An 18,752-nucleotide genomic window follows, 5' to 3' on the forward strand; every position below is an offset into this window, starting at 1 on the left:
CAAAACAAAAAAAAGTGCTGGGGCTTCTGGGTGGCTCAGGTAGTTAGGCATCCAACTTCAGCTCAGGTCATGATCTCACAGTTCATGGGTCTGGGCCCTGCACCGGGCTCTGTGCTGACAGCTCAGAACCTGGAGCTTGCTTTGGGTTCTGTGTCTCCCTCCCTCCCTCTCTCTCTCTGCCCCTCCCCCACTTTTGCTCGCTCTCTCAAAAATAAATAAATAAATAGTACAAAAAAGTGCTAACATGTAACAGAACCAGGATTCTTAACTTTGATGCAGTATATAAAGAGGTTGCTACAAAACATGTAAGGCTCTAAAATTTAATTTCTTTTTTCCTAACTAGGAGTAAAAAAATGGAAGGCATGCATGGTTGAAAATATATGACAAAAATGAATTTTTCAGCAATGTCTTTATGAACAGGATGGGTAAAGGGATAAAGAATTTGTAGTTTGTGATAAACGTTCAGTTTTTCTCCAACATTCAAAATCTAGGGCAGAGCACGAGTCAAATTGGCACCTGGAGATGGTAAGCCCTTAGAGGAAAGTAGTAATTACTAGCACTATGTGCTAGACACTGACCTAAGTGCTTTTTACATCTAGCAAGCATTTATTCTTCCTAGCAACTCAGAGGTATGAACTATTATTATGCCTAATTTGCACATAAGGAAGCTGAGGTACAGAGAAGTTAAGTATCTTGCCCAAGGTCTTGCCAGCAGACCTTGAATCTGGACTCAGCTACTTTGGTTCCAGAATCTTTGCTCTTTTTAAAAAAAATTTTAAAAATGTTTATTTATTTTTGAGAGAGGGGGGCGGGGTGGAGAGACAGAGAGAGAGAGAGAGAGAGAGAGAGAGAGAGAGTGTGAGCGAGAGCGCATCTGAGTGGGGAAGGGCGGCGGGGGGCAGCCAGAGGACCTGAAGCGGGCTCTACACTGACAGCAGAGAGCCCGATGTGGGGCTCGAAGTCATGAACCGGGAGATCATGACCTGAGCTGAAATCAGATGTCTAACTGACTGAGCCACCCAGGTGCCCCTTGAGAATCTTTGTTCTTAACAAATGGGCTATATTACCTCTCTGCACTTTATTTTTCTCTGCCTGTATTTCGCTTTTCTCTTCAACATTGTAGCTTTCAAGAAATAATTTATACTTTATGATTAATGGGTTTTATTTGACTTTTATAGGGCAAAAATACTTCTATTGGGAAAGAATAATTCATAAAAAGATGATTATAAACCATCAACTCATATTTACTATCCTTTCATGTTTTTTTAACATCCCAAACATTTTTCTTACTGAGAAGTACACATTAAACACATTGCTAAGCATAGTTCTTCATTTCCAGAAAGAAATACTTCCCCTCACCTTTTAATGCATGAGTATTTAATAGGAAAAGAGAAACAGATGAATAAAATTTCTACCACCAAATAAAGTGACAGGACAACAATGACTTCACTATTCTTCCCATTTGCAATTAAAAATAGAACTACCCCACGACCTGGCAATAGCACTACCATATACTTTAAAAGCATGTCTTATTGACAGATTCCTTCCTTACCTCTTATTTTTGAAGGGCAAGGAATGCTAGCATTTCAAATTACCTACCTACCTACCTACCTACCTACTTTATCTACCTACCTACCTACCTACCTACCTACCCACCCACCCATCCATCCATCCATCCATCCATCCATCCACCCACCCACCCACCCACCCACCCATCCATCCAAAATCCCATTTGCTTTTTCAGTTTTCTCTACAAATGCTGCTTCAGCAGATAGTTCACTAGTGAACCAGAAAGCGAGTTCTCTTACTGCCTTATAAAGTGAACGACTCCCCCCCAACCCCAGGTGAGAAGCAGGACTGGGTCCCAGGGGTGGCCAGCGCAGCAGGGGGGACCGGTGGGAGTCACATCAGTGGTGCCGGCAGGGAATGCTTGTTGTCTCTCACTAACTCTCCTTCTTTTCTTCCTCAGCAAAGAGCCCCAATTTCCCCTTTCACCAGGAGTGGCCAGATGACACAATTCTGGACAACAGAGTACCAGGAAGCAAGAAGATGCCCTGGCCCTCTCAACTTTGTGGAGATACTGACAGTCCTAGTCTGTCTACCTTCAGATTGTTCTCACGTGTGACGGGAAAAGAAACATGGGTTTTGTTTAAGTTGCTGTTGTCTGGTATTTTCTGTCTCTCCTATCTGAACCTAATCCTAATTGATGCAGATCTCGGTAGCTCCAACAGTGTTTTTCCTGTGTTGTTGGGATTCTTCCTTGAGGATTCATGTATACTTTACAGGAATCTATAAACTCCTTGAAACTGTATGGTGAATCTATGTGCAGAAGAGGCCCGTGGCAACTCATTTAACTTTTCAGATTCTTGGCTTTCTTGCCTATAACAAGGGAAGAACGCTCACCTCTGCAGAGCTGATTTCAGGAGTAGATATAATCTGGATATGGTGCCTAACATAAGGAATAGTGCCTAGCACAAGACACACTCATTTCCAAAATTTTATGAATAGTCTTATCATACTACCCACTGAGCTTAAATCTAGCAGTCATCTATGACTTCCCTTACTCCCTCCCATTAATTGACTGTTGTTAGTTGTCAAGAGCATAATTTTTTTTCTCTACAGTGCCTCCTGTATTCATTTCTTTTTCCTCATACCCTGCCCCCACTCCGCCCCCAGCCTACAGCCTCTGTTGTCTCCTCTCTGAGACCCTTAACAGTCTTCTCATGTTTGGTCTCTTCTTTCTACATTCTACTCTTTACCAGACTAGTAAATCAATTTACCCAAAGGCCGGGACTGCCCATCGCTCTCCACTGCTTATCGAATCAAACACAATTCCATCTAAAAGGAGTCAAGGTAGCACAACACAGAAGAAAAAAAATTCATACAAACCTAGCTTTGAGTCCTGGTTTTAGCTCCTTACTTGTCTGTGATCTTTGGGAAATCATATGACTTCTCAGAACCTGAGTTACCTTAGCTCTAAAGTACAGAAGCAGAGGTGATACTACCTGCTACACAACATTACAGTGAGGATCGTGGGGACATGACACAGAAAAGCACAAGGTCTGTGCCGGGTACATATTAGGTTCACAATGAACGTGTTACTTTCCTCTTTCCCTCCACGGAAAGGACCATGGACTAAAAAACCATGTCTGCAGCTTATCACCCTTGTGCTAATCCCTTACTTATGTAACCTATGCTAGCCAGACCAGATTATTTGCCACCTCCCAGACAATAAATTCTGTCTTCTCTTAATTCTGAAATTGTGCTCAGACTGATTTTTTCTTTATATCCCCTTTCCCTTCGTTTTATGCTGAAACCCTACTCAGCCGACAGGGAGCCGTTCAATTGCCATCTCCTCTGTGAAGCCTTTTCCTGTTTTTCCAGTCACATGTAAACTCTCCTTGTGGCACTTCATGGGTCTACCTTGCCTTATTTTGTGTACTTATTACCCCTCCTGAAAGACCATAGATGCCTTGAGAGCAGAACTAGCGCCCTGTCTGTCTCTGCAGCCTGCATGGCCCTAGCCCACGTCCTTGTATCTGTATTTATGGAGTTAACCTCAAAGTTTTAAAGTAGAGCTCTTTTCAGTATACTCCTAGATCCTTTTTTCGTACTTTTACACCAGTACAAAGACAGAATGATTAAAAGTGTGTTCAGGGAATACTCTATTTTAGGTTCCCCCCACATTGTCCAAAAAAGGAAGCAATGCTTCTGGATGTGAAACACTTAGTAGTCGATCCAGCACTGTTACCCATCATTCAAAACCATTTATTATTGTGTCCATTGGGTACACAGGACTTTTTCTTTTCCTTTATTTCCTAAGAGTCTGGCTTTGTCTCTTACTTCCCCAAAGCCCCCAAGACTTCTTTTTTTTCTTTCTGCATTTCAACAACAATGTATCTCATATCTGGGCTTTGAGCACCCCTCCTAAGGATGATGGATAGGAGCAAAGCCTTTTGGGACACATTAGTACAGCTGCCAGTGACAGGAGGTGCTTATAAAATAAAAAGGCTCAGGATTTTGGGAACATATTTGCAGCTATAAGTGAACCGCCCAACACAGCTGAAAAGAAACACCCAAGAATATTTCCTTTTATTCTTTTAAAGCTGTACATGGAAGAGGCACATCATATTAGATTGCAAGTAACTCACAGAAGGATTCTTTTTATGTAGTGTCACCATGTGCTAATATCATAACCTTTGCCTATCAGGTACATGTGCTTTAGAATTACAGGAAGCTCGTAAAGTCCAGTTTAAAGCAGCAAAAGTCTAGTTTTTAATTTATTGGATAATATTGGGTATCACTGTTTGACTCGAAACATGTTTCCATGTAATTATGAAAAAGAAGACCACTACAATTTTTAATGAAACTTCAGTTCTGTCTGTGGGTGAGTAGGTACGATAGAATATTATCAGAAAACTATACACAATTAAATCCCCACTAAGCTACAGACATGAAACATCACATTGTACACTTGATTTCAAAACTAGAAAATTATTTTAGATAGGAAGCTCTCCTGCACCATTAGAACTGGGAGAGTGGAGAATCTGTGACGCTGCGACATAGTCATTGTGTTATAGAGGAAACACTGACCAAGAAAGGTACTGCTTTTAAGCATTTTGGGCACAAGCAAGTATCCCCTGTGTGTCAGTAAGGCATAGGAGCTTGCCTAATTGATATTTTGGGAGGATGTTAGGGGAGGACAATGAGAAGATTTAAAAAGTGACATGAGACTCTTCTCCAGATGCAGACAGCCAGACTTTGATGTACACAGAGAAACAGCTCTGCAAAGGGAAAAGCTGGAAAAACCGGAGCAAAAAGGAGTAAAGTTTTTTTCTTTACTGAGGCTGTATTTCTGGAGATTTTCTGCCAGTGGTGATTCTTCCCTAACACTATAGGCCATATACAACAGGTTTTCCTCTTGGAAGAGCAGAATACGCTGTGCAGACCTTCAGAGTCCACCAGATTGGGAAGAAGCAGCTGTCAGTGTAAGGCCAGCACTGACCATGAGTGTGGCCAAACTAGCCAGGGTAAAACACAGGAACAGTAAGAGAAGTCTGACATACAATGGATCTCTTTTGGGGGTATCTGCAAAGTTCACAATGACCCCTAATTCACATGTTGGTCGTGGCCATAGCTGAATGAGCCAAGAGCACCTGACACCACTCTAGGTCAACCAGGAATGTAGAACTGGACTGAATGCTGGACTTGTAAATGTGACTCTGGAAATTGTGCTCTGGGAATTGTGAGGAGACTACCAGGTGGCCTGAGAAGAAGGAGAAAAGCTAGTCTGTTGAAAAGGAAGAATGAAACAAACATAGGGAAAGAAGCATAGTGAAGTGATAGTGAATAAATACTCCGCTGGGTTCCTATCTTCCATTTCTGGCCTCGTCTTTCAAGAGGCTCAGCTGCCCTTGGCCTCTAGAACTCCCCACTGTATCTTGATACTAGATCCCTCTGTTTTTAAGTCCAGCTTCGGTGGGGTTTGTGCTACCTGAAACCCATACAACTATAGCTTACATATTTATTACCTTGGAAGCCCTGACCATCGAGCTTTGGGAAAGTAGTGTCTCCTAGAGCAGCTATTCCCAGTCAGTGAAAGCACCCCACTAGTCACAGGCACGGCCAGCATTCCTAACAACTGTTCTGAAATTAACAGGCTATGAATACAGTCTTTCTGAGAAAGACTTTCTCAGAAGGGCTTTTTTGGTCTAACAAGGTAGGGTCCAGGTTCTTTGATCAAGTGATACGATGACGATGATAATGATGGTATCAATACCAGCTACCATTTACTGTGTGTTGGAATAATAATTTACTCAGCCTTTACATAAGACACTACGCTGGTGCTCTAAATATAGTATATCTACTTCTCACAACTCTTCAAGGTAGTTGGAGTGTAATTTTGTTTAGAAAGGTTTGTGACACAATGAACGATAGAGATGTCATTTGGGAAAGACCAGCCTGCTAGGAAGGCAGGTAGCCACAAGAGGGTCCTTAGCATGATGGATTCACCATGATTAAAGATCTGGCCATTGGTCTTGCAGTCTCAGAAAATTTCCACAGTGTCCTAGACTTAGGAATGCTGAGTCATGCAACAAAGTTCACTAGAGACTGATATATAAACCAGATGCCAAGTTATTAATGTACCATGAGATGTATAATTGCCAAGCAGCCTGGATATTGATGCTGGCCTGAGCAATGTATGATACTCTCTCTGTAGACAGATTGCTCTGGGAGCCAAAGTTTTAGAAGGTTATTTGGGTGGTTAGATGATTTGAATGTTAGACACAGAGATCTGACAGCTGATACATTCATCTCCATAAAGGGGATTTAGCTACCAGGTGAACCAGACGCTTGGGCACCATTTCTTTGGATGCTGCCAGAAGATCTGCCAACAAATGCTTCTGTGACCCTCCTAGGCTTCTACAGCTGACCAGTTTTCCTTCTGAAGGAAACATTCTTCCTTTAGATATCTTAATATGCAGTCCATCTTGTGTGTCTAGGAGCCCTTTTGTTTATTTAAGGTTATTTTGCACATTTTGGGTCTGAGTCACGATTTAATAGTTTGAAGCAAAAGGATAATTTTACTTTTCTTCTTTCCACATTTCTCAACAGAGTAGCTCACTCGCTATCACCAGAATGTATCATCTACAAAATTATTATCCCAATGTTTTACAAACAGGGCAAAACACATGGGTTTTGGAGTCAGAAAGACCTGGGATAGAATTCTGGCTCTCCCATTTTAAGTCTTAGAATTAAAGTCCAGTTAATTTTTCTTGGCCTCAGTTTCCCCAGTTATAAAATGGGGATAATGTGCACCTCACAGAATAGAATGAGATTTAAGGAGGTTATTATGCAAAGCACCTAACACATTTCTGGGTGTAAAAGATAAATGATCATAACACATTGGAGCAAAAATAACCCAGATCTCCACCATTTCGATTCTCTCCTTGGTTTCCAAATATGCAATTTTTTCACTATCCTTCCAATGTGGTTTCACTTTGATTTTTATAATCATATTAGCGTTACTTTAAAAACTAATTTCCATGGCTTTTGAACTGAATAAACAAAAGCGAATTGGACGTGAGTGCACTGATTTCTTTGGCTTGCTTTTCTCCTTCTCCACCAGAAATAAACAAATGACACAGCTTGCTTTTGTCTTTTTTCTTTCTGTCATCCTTGTGAAGATATCGTTTATGGACTCTAGTCATGTTTTTTTCATGGAAGAATTCTGTACTAAATTCTGATGCTTGAAAATGCCTTTTTACTGAGAAAGTGCTATGAAATCATACAGCTTTAGTAACAAATTAATTCTTTTTGTCCCCGTTAATTCAATTTACTTTTCAGATGCCAGAATTCCCCAAGTTATATGATTCCTCCTATATGAATGTGCGGGCTTACCTTTTTATTCAACTATCCCACCTTATGTGTTTGTATATGCAATTATGCCCTCTATTTTCAAGTAGATGATAAACCCTATATGAGCAGGGACAGATTTATCTCTTTATATCCTCACTGTCTATACCCTGTAGTAACCTATGCTATATTAAGGGGACATTAAATAAGTATTTGTGGGTGAGAAATGGTATGAGTTTGGAAATACAAGTAACAGAGATGTTTATCTTGTCATTTCTTAATTATATTTATTTTTTTCTTTTTCTTATTTATTTATTTTTAATTTTATTTTTTATTTTTTAAAATTTACATCCAAATTAGTTAGCATAGTGCAACAATGATTTCAGGAGTAGATTCCTTAGTGCCCCCTACCCATCTAGCCCATCCCCCCTCCCACAACCCCCTAGTAACCTCAGTTTGTTCTCCATATTTATGAGTCTCTTCTGTTTTGCCTCCCTCCCCCTTTTTATATCATTTGTGTTTCCCTTCCCTTATGTTCATCTGTTTTGTGTCTTAAAGTCCTCGTATGAGTGAAGTCATATGATTTTTGTCTTCCTCTAATTTCACTTAGCATAATACCCTCCAGTTCCATCCACGTAGTTGCAAATGGCAAGATTTCATTCTTTTTGATTGCCGAATAATACTCTATTGTATATATACCACATTGTCTTTATCCATTCATCCATCAATGGACATTTGGGCTCTTACCATCCTTTGGCTATTGTTGATAGTGCTGCTATAAACATGGGGGTGCATGTGTCCCTTCAAAACAGGACACCTGTATCCCATGGATAAATGCCTAGTAGTGCAATTGCTGGGTTGTAGGGTAGTTCTATTTTTAGTTTTTTGAGGGAGCTCCATACTATATTCATATTTTCTGAAGGTATAGATTTGAATCTAAGTATCGAATTCTTCTAGTGTAAAGTTTTGTGAACCTGTGTTAACTTTTCCTCAAGCTATTTAAACATTTTCTTTCTTTCTCCTCTGACTTGCACGCCAGGAATCTGATGTACACCATAGATGTTTCTTGCATTAAAGGAATTCCCAACTTTAGCCTTTACATCTTTCCTTTTAGTCTGCATTGTACTCAATACAGAACTTAACTTCCACCATTTTACTTCTTTCACTTTGCTTCCCATCTGTGTAAATTGCTTCAGTGATCTCAATCCCCTTAGTGTTTGTCTTGAATTGTAATGCTCAAGCTTTTACTCTTAAAATCTTCAAAGAAAGATGATATTTAGTTTGGCCTATTCTCACATACCAAATGAATACACCTAAAAATTTAGTGCAACACATAAGTGAAAATAAATATGAAACAGAAATAATGCATTACCGAGAGAAGAGAATAAGCACCATGACAGATCCGTGTGAGAATGAAAACATCCATTGTCAATTTTACTCCAAAAATGGATTAAAATTTTACAATCTGGGTATATCTGTATTTCCAAAATTGAATCCCAAGTAGGCAGTGAAAACAATAGGACGAGGAAAGGAAAACTTAGAATACATAGTGCCAGAAATTCTGATATTTAACCTCATTTAAGATGATACAAAATTCCATCTAGGTTGATGGCATTACTCTACCCTACAGGTTGTAATTTTATTGATACCTAAGTATACTACTAATACTTAAAATTTCACATGATAAAAACTATGAACTGACCAGAAAATAAGCTCCCTTTGCTTTCTGTGAACATTAATTTCAGGGTCTTTATTCAGAACCTATGGTTCGTTTGATTTAATACTATAAACATGTTTTCCATATTTTTCATTACAATTACAAAATAAATTCCATAAACTCATATGGGGAGCCTGTTTATAAATCCCATTATCAATCATGGAAACATACACAAATGGACAAATCTGAGGGTTCTATCTAAGCGAACTTTATAAGGTCAGTTTTTTATGAACTAAACGATCCTCAAGGAAAAAGTCAACCAAACTTGATTTCTGTTTTTAGGCTTAAAACCAAAGAGATTAACTTATCTTTATATTTAAGAACTAGCCTCTGTCCAGGGGGCAGTGGGCTTGGCAGTATATTCAGTGATCTCACCAAGAGCCTATGTAACGTAATGACATTAGACTGTGTGTTTACCGTAGATAATACCACTGGAGCATAACACAATGCATCTTGACATAATTCAGTTTGTAAAACCCAAACTCATTCAACAGCTCCATAAAATAATGACAAACAATGTAATATTTTTGAGCAATACAAAATAGGAACATGGACATTCACGCATCCATTTGATGCATCTCCACTGCAGTAGATACTATAAGAGACATAATGACAAATTTGATATGATCACTGCCATTGGAAACTATAATTTACGAGACAAGATATGAACACATAGTTAAAATGTGAAGGATAAGGTGAGAAATAGCATAAAAGTGGTGCTATGGAGTGTCACAGGACTACAGAGGAAGAGGGTACTATGTTTGGAAATGGTTTCCAGGCAAGGCTTCAAGGAGTAGAGGGCACAGCGGGTGTTTGGAAGTATAGGTAGGATTTCAAGGAGAGAAGGGAGATTCAAGTGAAGGAAGTGGTATGGAAGTCAGGCTGTCACAGATAGGTTTGGTAAATGCTGAATAGATGTCTGACTAGAAGGTAGATCACGTGTAATGGAGTGAAAGCTAAAGCTGGGTGGGGACTAGGGAGGTTATGCAGGGCCCTCAAGGTCAGTCTACTAGGGAGACTGAATCACTGAAAGGTTTTCTCAAAGAAGTGATATAATCCACTTGTTCCTTTAAGAACTTAGTAGGATTGCATGAAGGAAGAAAGACTGAAGGCTGGAATTCTATTTAGAAGGTTCTTTTAGTGGTCCAGGCATTTGCTTATGAGGGAGGAATGGAGGGAAAGAAATTAACATTTGTTGAAGGCTCACTATGTGTAAGGCATTTATTTGTTTTAGCTATAAAATTTCATTCAATTCTTACAATATCTCTGAAAGGTAAATAACATTAATTTCAGTGTTCAGTCGAGGAGCTGTATCCCCAGGAGCAAGCTCAAGGTCTGGCACTGCAAGTGCTCAGGGAAAAAGTCATATTGAATCAAAGCTATGATTCATGCAACATATTTTCTGTTCTCAACAGAAGCTCCAAAGAAACAAAATAGTTTGTATAGTTCTAAGATTGCAACCCCAAGAGGTATTTCTACAAATGAGGCTTACCCCAACCCTTTGGGCAAATTCTGCTCCTAGTCAGGCGAACATAAGGATCAGACCAGCATGGCAGCAGTATGGCAACCTTCTGCCAGTCCTGCTTTATTCTTCTATCCCAGTTATCAAATTCTACGCATTCCTTCTTACTGTTGGGATCAAACTCTCCCTTTCAACTTATAGTAGGTCAACCCTCTCTTGGGTTCTTAGACCAGCATCCTCGTCTTTGCACTCTGACCACATCTCAGTTCCCGTCTCTCCAACAAGATGTGAAATATGGCAGGAACCCTCTGATACCAACTCTGCTTGTTGCAACCTGCCAGGCTTCCTTCCGTGCATTGCTTTGCTTATGTAACAAGTCCGCTGTCTAGACCCTGGAACTATCCCAGATCTTCTGGACTATGCCAGCTGACTGCAAAATCATCAGCCCCTACTCGCTTTGGTCTAGCTTGGTCTAGCCTATGCTTATACCTGATTAAAAAAAAAAAAAACTTTTGACAATTATCATCATGGTAGTAATTAGTAGTATTCACATTTAAATAGCACACACTATGTGTCAGGCATTATTCTATGTGTCTTTCAAACATTAATTCCTCTAATCATCACATTACCAATAGCTTCATTTTATTGATGGAAAGAAAGCAAAACAAAAAACCTGAGGCTGAGGGATTAAGTTACTTGTCGAAGGTGACATAGTGTGCAAGTGGCAGCGTCAGAATTTGAACCCAGGCATTCTGGCTAGAGTTCATCCTCTGAACCATAATGCCTCTCTACTGTCAGTGCGAAGATAAGGAACATGTCATCGGTGAATGTACTTACTGTCTCACATGCCTTATGCAATACAACTGGCACAATACTACCACCAATAGTTAATGTATTAACATGTAGTTATAACTATGAACCCTAAAAGCAGTTAGAGAGAAGCCCTTACGTGATGCAAAACTTTTCATTTTGATTGAAAATACTAAAGATGTTCTGCATCTGGATGATTCTCATAAGACAGGAGTATTCAAAGATATTGCTATTGGGGGTGCCTGCGTGGCTCAGTTGGTTCAGTGTGTGACTTCGGCTCAGGTCATGATCTCACGGTCCATGGGTTCGAGCCCTGCATTGGGCTCTGTGCTGACAGCTCAGAGCCTGAAGCCTGCTTTGGATTCTGTGTCTCCTTCTCTCTCTGGGCCCCCCGACCCCGCCCTGGTCATGCTTTGTCTCTCTCGGTCTCAGAAATAAATAAACATTAAAAAAATTATAAAAAAAAGATATTGCTATTTTACTTAGCAAAAATAATCCAAGAATGCTGGTAGAGAAGATAATCATGAATATGATCTTAATAGGAGAGGAAACAAATTTAAGAATTTAAAGAATCAAAGTAGAGTTGCTAAGAGAGATTTTAAAAATTCTCATCATAAGAAAAAAAGTCAAAGTAGAGACTGTTGACATCTTAGCAAATCAGATAGTTCTGAACACATTTTATTGTTACCAAATCAGAAGATGAATATCTGACTAAATATATTATAATCAGGAATTTAAACAAGAATTAAATAAGCATATGTTAATGTTAATACGCTAACATGCCATCATGTTAATAATGAATCTTGAATTTTTCCTATTTGTTAAGTATAGAGTAGTCATTAAAAAAAATTGGTGAATATCTCTGTGTACCAAGGGCTGGATAAAAGTGATGAAGAAATACAAGAAGCTTATTTTCTAATGGTGGAGAGAGAAAGACCAGGAGCAAGTAAATAAATAAATGCATACAATAATTCTAAATAGCAGTAAGAGCTATGAGGAAAGTAAAACAAGGTAATGTAATTTAGAATAAAGAAATGTGAACCAGCCACAATAAGACATTTGAGCTGGTACCTGACTAACAAAGTTGGGGAACAGAGCAACAGAAATGACTCTCAGGTGGTATGTTCAAAGAGAAAAAAGAGGCCAGTATGGCTGGAGCACAGTGAGAAATGGGGAGCCTGGTATGAGACCAAGTCAGAGAGGTGGACAGGGCACAGATCAGAGGTCCTTACAGGTTACAGCAAGATGGTTCAATTTTGTTCTAAGAAGTAGAGGAAGGCACCAACAGGTTTAGGGGACTGATGTGACCTGATCTACATTTTAAAAAGATCACTTTAGCTGCTGCATGGAAAATGCATTACAGGGAGTCAAGAATGGAATCATTGAGACCAATTAGGAAGCTACTGTAGCAGGGAACAGAAAGGTGGTAGCCTGGACTAGAGTTGTACCAGTAAAAAGAGAGAAGTAGATGGAATAGGGACCTATTTTGGAGGCAGAACTGAAAGGACTTGTTGATGAATTAGATGTGGGGAGTGAAGGAAATAGAGAGACGCACTGCTCTGAGTAGACGGTTGTGTGATCTAGTAACAGGTGGAAAACTAAGAGGAAAACAAATTTTTGGAGAAATGCAGATCTGTAGGATATTAATAAGTAGAATGATAATGTAGTGATATCCACAGTGACATTTATATTAAACTTAGAGAACTGACAAGCAACAAATTTTCACAAAATCATATGGAATAGGATCACTGGTTAGACGGTTTTCCTACCAGCCTACCTGAAACCTAAGACTAGCTCTGGAAATGAAGATGAAAATGGAGTCATCCATTCTGGCCTTATGTGGACATATTTTATTTCATAAAGCAGTTCTAGAAATGCTTAAGACTGTGAGCACACAGTAGGTATTTAAAAAATGTGTGTTGAACTGAATGACACCTGTTCTGTTACAGTTAGACTATGTAACATAACCTACCTACAAAAGGGCTAAAAGTGGAATTGAGAGCTCCCAAAATTGGCATGTATCATAAATCTGAATTACATTATTCCCTATTTTAAAATTTCTAAAATTTCTAAATCTATATGTGTACATATATATGTGTGTGTATATGTATGTACATACATACATACGTACATACATACATATATTGTGTATTTCCCTGATGCTACTGATGGAAAAAATAGGTAGCTCTAATCTTTTTTTCCTAGTACCTAATCAGTACTTTTCCACTGCTTTTATTAAAAAATGAATAGTCACAACCTACCTGTAGCATATCGCCAAGGTCTGCTGTGCTAATATCTGGATCCTCTGTGGTGTTGAAGGGCACGGGAGTTATCCGTACAAGGGTGAGCACTCTAGGTTCCGGATATCTCCATAACATCATCCCTGGGCTATCTTCGGTTTCATTGTAAAACAAGACTTCATAGACACCAGGCATTTTTAAAGGTTCTGTTAAGTGAAAAGATAATTATTTGTATGCTTTTGGAAGGGAACGTGTGGATTTCTTACAGAAAGAGAAAATTAGGAAGATACAAGAATATAATAGGCTGGTTGATCAGTTTTACATTTTTATGTGGTTTGAGACAGGAACAAATTAAGAACTTTCCCTTAAGAGAATGAGCGGTAATGTATTATTCTTGTACTGCAGGTATTAATGTACTTTTCCAGTGATCTTGATGTGTTACTCAGTGAATGTGCAGTTAAAAACTCTCCCTCATAATGAAGCTGTTGCTACTTACCAGCATCTCGTATATACTGGAATAGGCCTGTCCGTAGGTCATCTGAACTCTGTTCACTTTTAAACATCTGGTTCTTTTCTATAGGAGAGGGCATTTGTGGCACTGCTTCAGGAACGTGCACTGCAATATTTCGCTCCTCGTGAAGGTATCCGTTGAGTAATTCACGTAGAAGAACTAAACAATTCAAATGTTCTTGACCCCAGAAAACCTTTAAAAATCATATGAAAAAATTAGTGGCTTTTAAATACAAACATTTCATGAGGATAATTAGGCACAATCATACTTGAATTAATGTGGGACGTCATTATGCTCAATTTAATTATTGACAATAACTAAACTATAATTTCTAAGAAGTCATTGACCTATAGGATGAAATTCTATTACCTGAGTAAATATATAAAAACAAGAAATCAATTACATCATATATTGTGTGAATATCCATCAATTTTCAATGCTGAATTACCAAAGAAATTATGTTAATGCAAGGTCATTTTTATGAGCTAACTTAGCTAAGAGAGAAAACAATATCTATTGCGGTCCGAGAGAAGGCACTGAAGATCTAGGCCGAAATGTTAATAAAGTAATAAAAACCTTGTGGAATAGCTTCCTACATTTTGTCATGAGATTAAATAAACACATCTTAATTAGAGGGTTCCTTTCTTTGCAGTTTTACTTGTCAGAGAAAAAGAGAGGGAAGGTGCTCAGTGCACCTGAACTCAGAAGCCTCCCAACTTCTGTGTTTAGTGAGAATGTGCCAACATATAGTATTCCACAACCCCTGAGAATTAACCATATAGGAGGTACAGTAGAGTTTTAGAACAAAGGCCTTGGTGTTTCCTGTAATAAAGAGGATGAAATTCTCTTTTTCTGCATGTGAAGAGTATTAGTATATAACAGAAGTGTGACCAGTGGGTAGCAGTGATTAATGTCAGAGGACTCAAAATGTCAACACTGTTCTATTTTTCTGAAGATATTAGATAAAGGCAATACAACCATTATTTCTAAGAGAACCAGTTTAACATGAAAAAATATATAAAGTAGGAAAAAAATAACCCTATACCTGTGGGTAAGTTTCCTAAGTTTAGGTCCTGCTTTCTGGAATTAAGGCATCAGAAATGAAGGCAAGAGATATGATACTAAGTCTACTTTTGTTCTCATCAATGTTAGTTTTATTGGATACTGAAAAATAGAAATAAGTGGAAAGTCGAGCTGGGGAACTGAACACTACACTCTAGGCTTTAAATTGTTGAGAGAGCGACTTTCTAATGTAGAGATGATATACTATATTTTTGTCTTATTGTTGATTTTAATGTGGAGTTACTTTGCTGTCTTGGGAAAATGACAATATAGTTAATATTGTTATTAACTTATGTTAATACATGCTTATTGTTAAATACATGAAGGTTGCTGATGGATGCCCAAAATCTCCAGAGCAATACTAAGCAAAAACTTATTAGGATCTTTCCACATCTAGCTCCATGTCAGTAAGAAAACTGGTGAAAGAGTTGAGGCAATACAACTTTTAGATGAAAACAAGAAGTTCATATATAATATGTCTCCATTATTAACAAATTAGTCATTTCCATTTTCTGTAATTATGGATTTCTCAAGATATTTGGATTTATGTCAAACTCGGGGGACATGAAATCGTATAAAGAATACATTCACATCTAACCAAATAGAAAGTTACCAAGGAATGAGTTGAATACCCTCACACAGGCCATACGTGGCTGTAAATCAAATGCTTAAAAAACTGCAATTGAATGTATGTCAAGTATTAATCATCAGGTGTTTATAATATCTAAGGAACCTGATTAGCAAATGGTTCTTACATATTGCTGATGACACTGTGCTGGAAACAAGTTGACTCTTTTGTAATTAGAAAAGTCTATAATCAGAAAAAGTTTAATGGCCCAGCAATTCTACTCCTAGTAACATATCCAACAGAAACGAAAACATATGTTCACACAAAAACTTGTACACAAATGTTCCTGGCAGCATCATTCATAATAATAGCCTGAAGTGGAAAGAACCCAAGTATCCATCAGCTGATGAATGGATAAATAAAATGTGGTATGTCCATAAAATGGAATGTTATTTGGTCCATAAAAAGGAATGGAGTACTGGTACCTGCTACGATATGGATGAACCTTGAAAACACTATGCTAAGTGAAAGAAGCCAGTCACAAAAGATCACATATTGTCTGACTCCACTTACATGAATTGTCTAGAACAGTCAGATACGTAGACACGGAAAATAAATTAGTAGTCTAGACCTAGAGAGGAGATTAGAGGGTAATGGGGAATGAATGCTAATGGGTACAGGGTTGTGAGGGTGTGTGTGTGTGAAAATGTTTTACCATGGATTGTAGTGATGATCACACACCTTTGGGAATATGCTAGAAAACCACTGAATCATACACTCTAATTAGGTGAATTGTATGGTATGTGAGTTGTATCTCAATAAAGCTGTTAAAAAACCTTAATGAGAAATCAATCTGATAATACTCTTCTTCACCATACCAAAATTTAGTGTAACAGTTCAAAAAATGAACAAAGGTAGGGACGCCTGGGGACTGGGGGACGCCCCAGTCTGGTTGGCCCAGACTGTTGGCTCAGTCTGTTAAGTGTCCAACTCTTAATTCTGGCTCAGGTCATGACCTCACGGTTCTAAGATCTAGCCCTGCACAGGGCTTGCTTAAGATTCTCTCTCCCTCTTCCCCTTTCCCCCACTTACATGCGTTCTCTCTCAAAACAAAAACAAAAACAAAACAAATGAACAAAGGCTAGTTGAAAACTTAGGAGAAAAATGTGGCCAACCCCACAGACCTGTAGCAGACCTCCTCTTAAATCAATGGATATTTTTGGTGTGGACTGTTCTGGGCCCGGATTGCCACTGTGTTTACACCATTTAGCTTCCAGATTGACAGTAGCACAGCATGGTCCTATCAGAATCCGATTTCTTTCTCTGAGACTTGTTTTAAGCAGAAAATCATTTATGCTGAGTAGAAATGATGACCCAAGAATTACACCTAGAGAAAACAAGAGAGGGGTACATATTATAATTATTCCTTGTCAAAAAATATGTTTGAGCAAGAACTATCTACATTTTTAAAGAGCTTTCCTTCATCCTTTGTCAAAATCTTCTTTTTCAGTTGGCCTCTCCCCACATTTTTATACCACTTATACAGAATTCTAGTTATGAAGCAGGTATACCTCATTCACATTCCTAACAAAGAGATATTTGCCAAAACATTATGACTTTTTCCATGTGTGAGCATTTTAAGTTTTATGAGTAGAGACATTTTCATTAAATTGTTCAAGTTTTTCAAACAACTACATTAAGAATAAGAACAGCTGCTTCATTGGTCTATTGTTAACACGATGGGAAAGGGCAATTTTCTGTGATTTCTTATAGTAATAGAGTATAGTATATTACTTTGCTAGACACTCAAGCTTTTGACTGGCCCATGTTAAAATTCAAAACAATCAAAATATATAACATGTGTTTTCTAAAAATTTTAGTTTAATCCAAACTTCACACATCATAACCACTTGAAGTTTACAAAGTCTTAAAAACAGATAGTGGCAGGTTAGATTTATGAGAAAAACTATATGCTATAGTTCAAAGTCAATAGACTCAGAAAAAGAATACACTTTAAAATGTAGGTTTTCTTTTGAACTTAAACTAGAAGTGTAGATCAAAACCTTTTCATAAAACCAATGGCACACTTTAAGATATTTGGATGCAAAGTTAGAGTGGTGGGTTAACTTTCCCCCAAGGAGCTCATATTCTGAATTGTCATTGTGAATATTGAATTTCACCAGACCACGTTTGTAATGCCCATGGCTTATTTTTCTAATGATATTTGATCCTTAAAAGAGATGAAAGATTAAAAAACACCTTCGGCCCACAGTATACACGTTTCAAAGTACAGTGCCCACATTGACTTTCCAATTCTGTGGAGACTTGAAAACTTCATATAGGTTGTATGCTCCTACTGCAGAAATAAGATACAGAACTTCTAATCTTCCATGGAAGACATCACACCCACATAAGTTAGGGCTAAGACTTTTGTTAACAATTAGGATGGTAAAAATCAATTTCTTAAATTTTTCCACTATATTCTGGCACTAAGACTTCCATTTCATTGACACAATTTTCTTGATTCACTGCTATACCTCACTTAAAGAAAAAATGACACAGAAAATTAAAAAAAAAAAAAAAGAAAAAAGAAACAGGCCCCCAAATACCCAAGAACCAAAAATCATCTCCATTGATGGGAGTTTAGAACTCATGTCGTAACTTCCTGACATTTGCTGAAATATTTACTTCTTAACAGTAAATATCTGCTAAATGAAACATACCAATTTATTACTGAGAAATTTGTCATAACAGGATTATGAAAGTATAGGCTTGATTCAGTACAATCATCTGGCAAATAGTATTAAGGGAATGCCAGAATTACATTTCTCTTTATTCCCAAATATATGTATCTCCATTCTGCCCTAGAGTGAAATACCCAATTATCTCACAGTAATCTTAATGTGAATATTCTATTGGTTCCTCATACACAAAATGTTTAATTCCAAAGGCCTTCTAAATTGCTTATCTTATTGAATGTTTCTCATTGCCTTGTCAGACCCCCAGATTAAAAAAATCTCAGGGTC

At 38.1% G+C, this 18,752-nt stretch overlaps 1 protein-coding gene across 7 annotated transcripts in view; it reads right to left on the reverse strand.

The window, feature by feature from the left end:
• VPS13B (vacuolar protein sorting 13 homolog B) overlaps positions 1 to 18,752 on the reverse strand; it is a 794,855-nt gene that overhangs the window by 127,624 nt on the left and 648,479 nt on the right. For all 7 annotated transcript variants that reach the window (XM_053208413.1, XM_053208414.1, XM_053208412.1 and 4 more), the window contains exons 37-39: positions 16,911 to 17,113; positions 14,082 to 14,289; positions 13,607 to 13,791 (exon numbers count right to left, since the gene is read on the reverse strand). In XM_053208413.1, coding sequence (XP_053064388.1) covers positions 13,607 to 13,791; positions 14,082 to 14,289; positions 16,911 to 17,113 — 596 coding nt within the window. The remainder of the gene's footprint in view (positions 1 to 13,606; positions 13,792 to 14,081; positions 14,290 to 16,910; positions 17,114 to 18,752) is intronic.

This window comes from Acinonyx jubatus, chromosome F2 (assembly GCF_027475565.1).
Source record: "Acinonyx jubatus isolate Ajub_Pintada_27869175 chromosome F2, VMU_Ajub_asm_v1.0, whole genome shotgun sequence".
Taxonomy (NCBI): Eukaryota; Metazoa; Chordata; class Mammalia; order Carnivora; family Felidae; genus Acinonyx; species Acinonyx jubatus.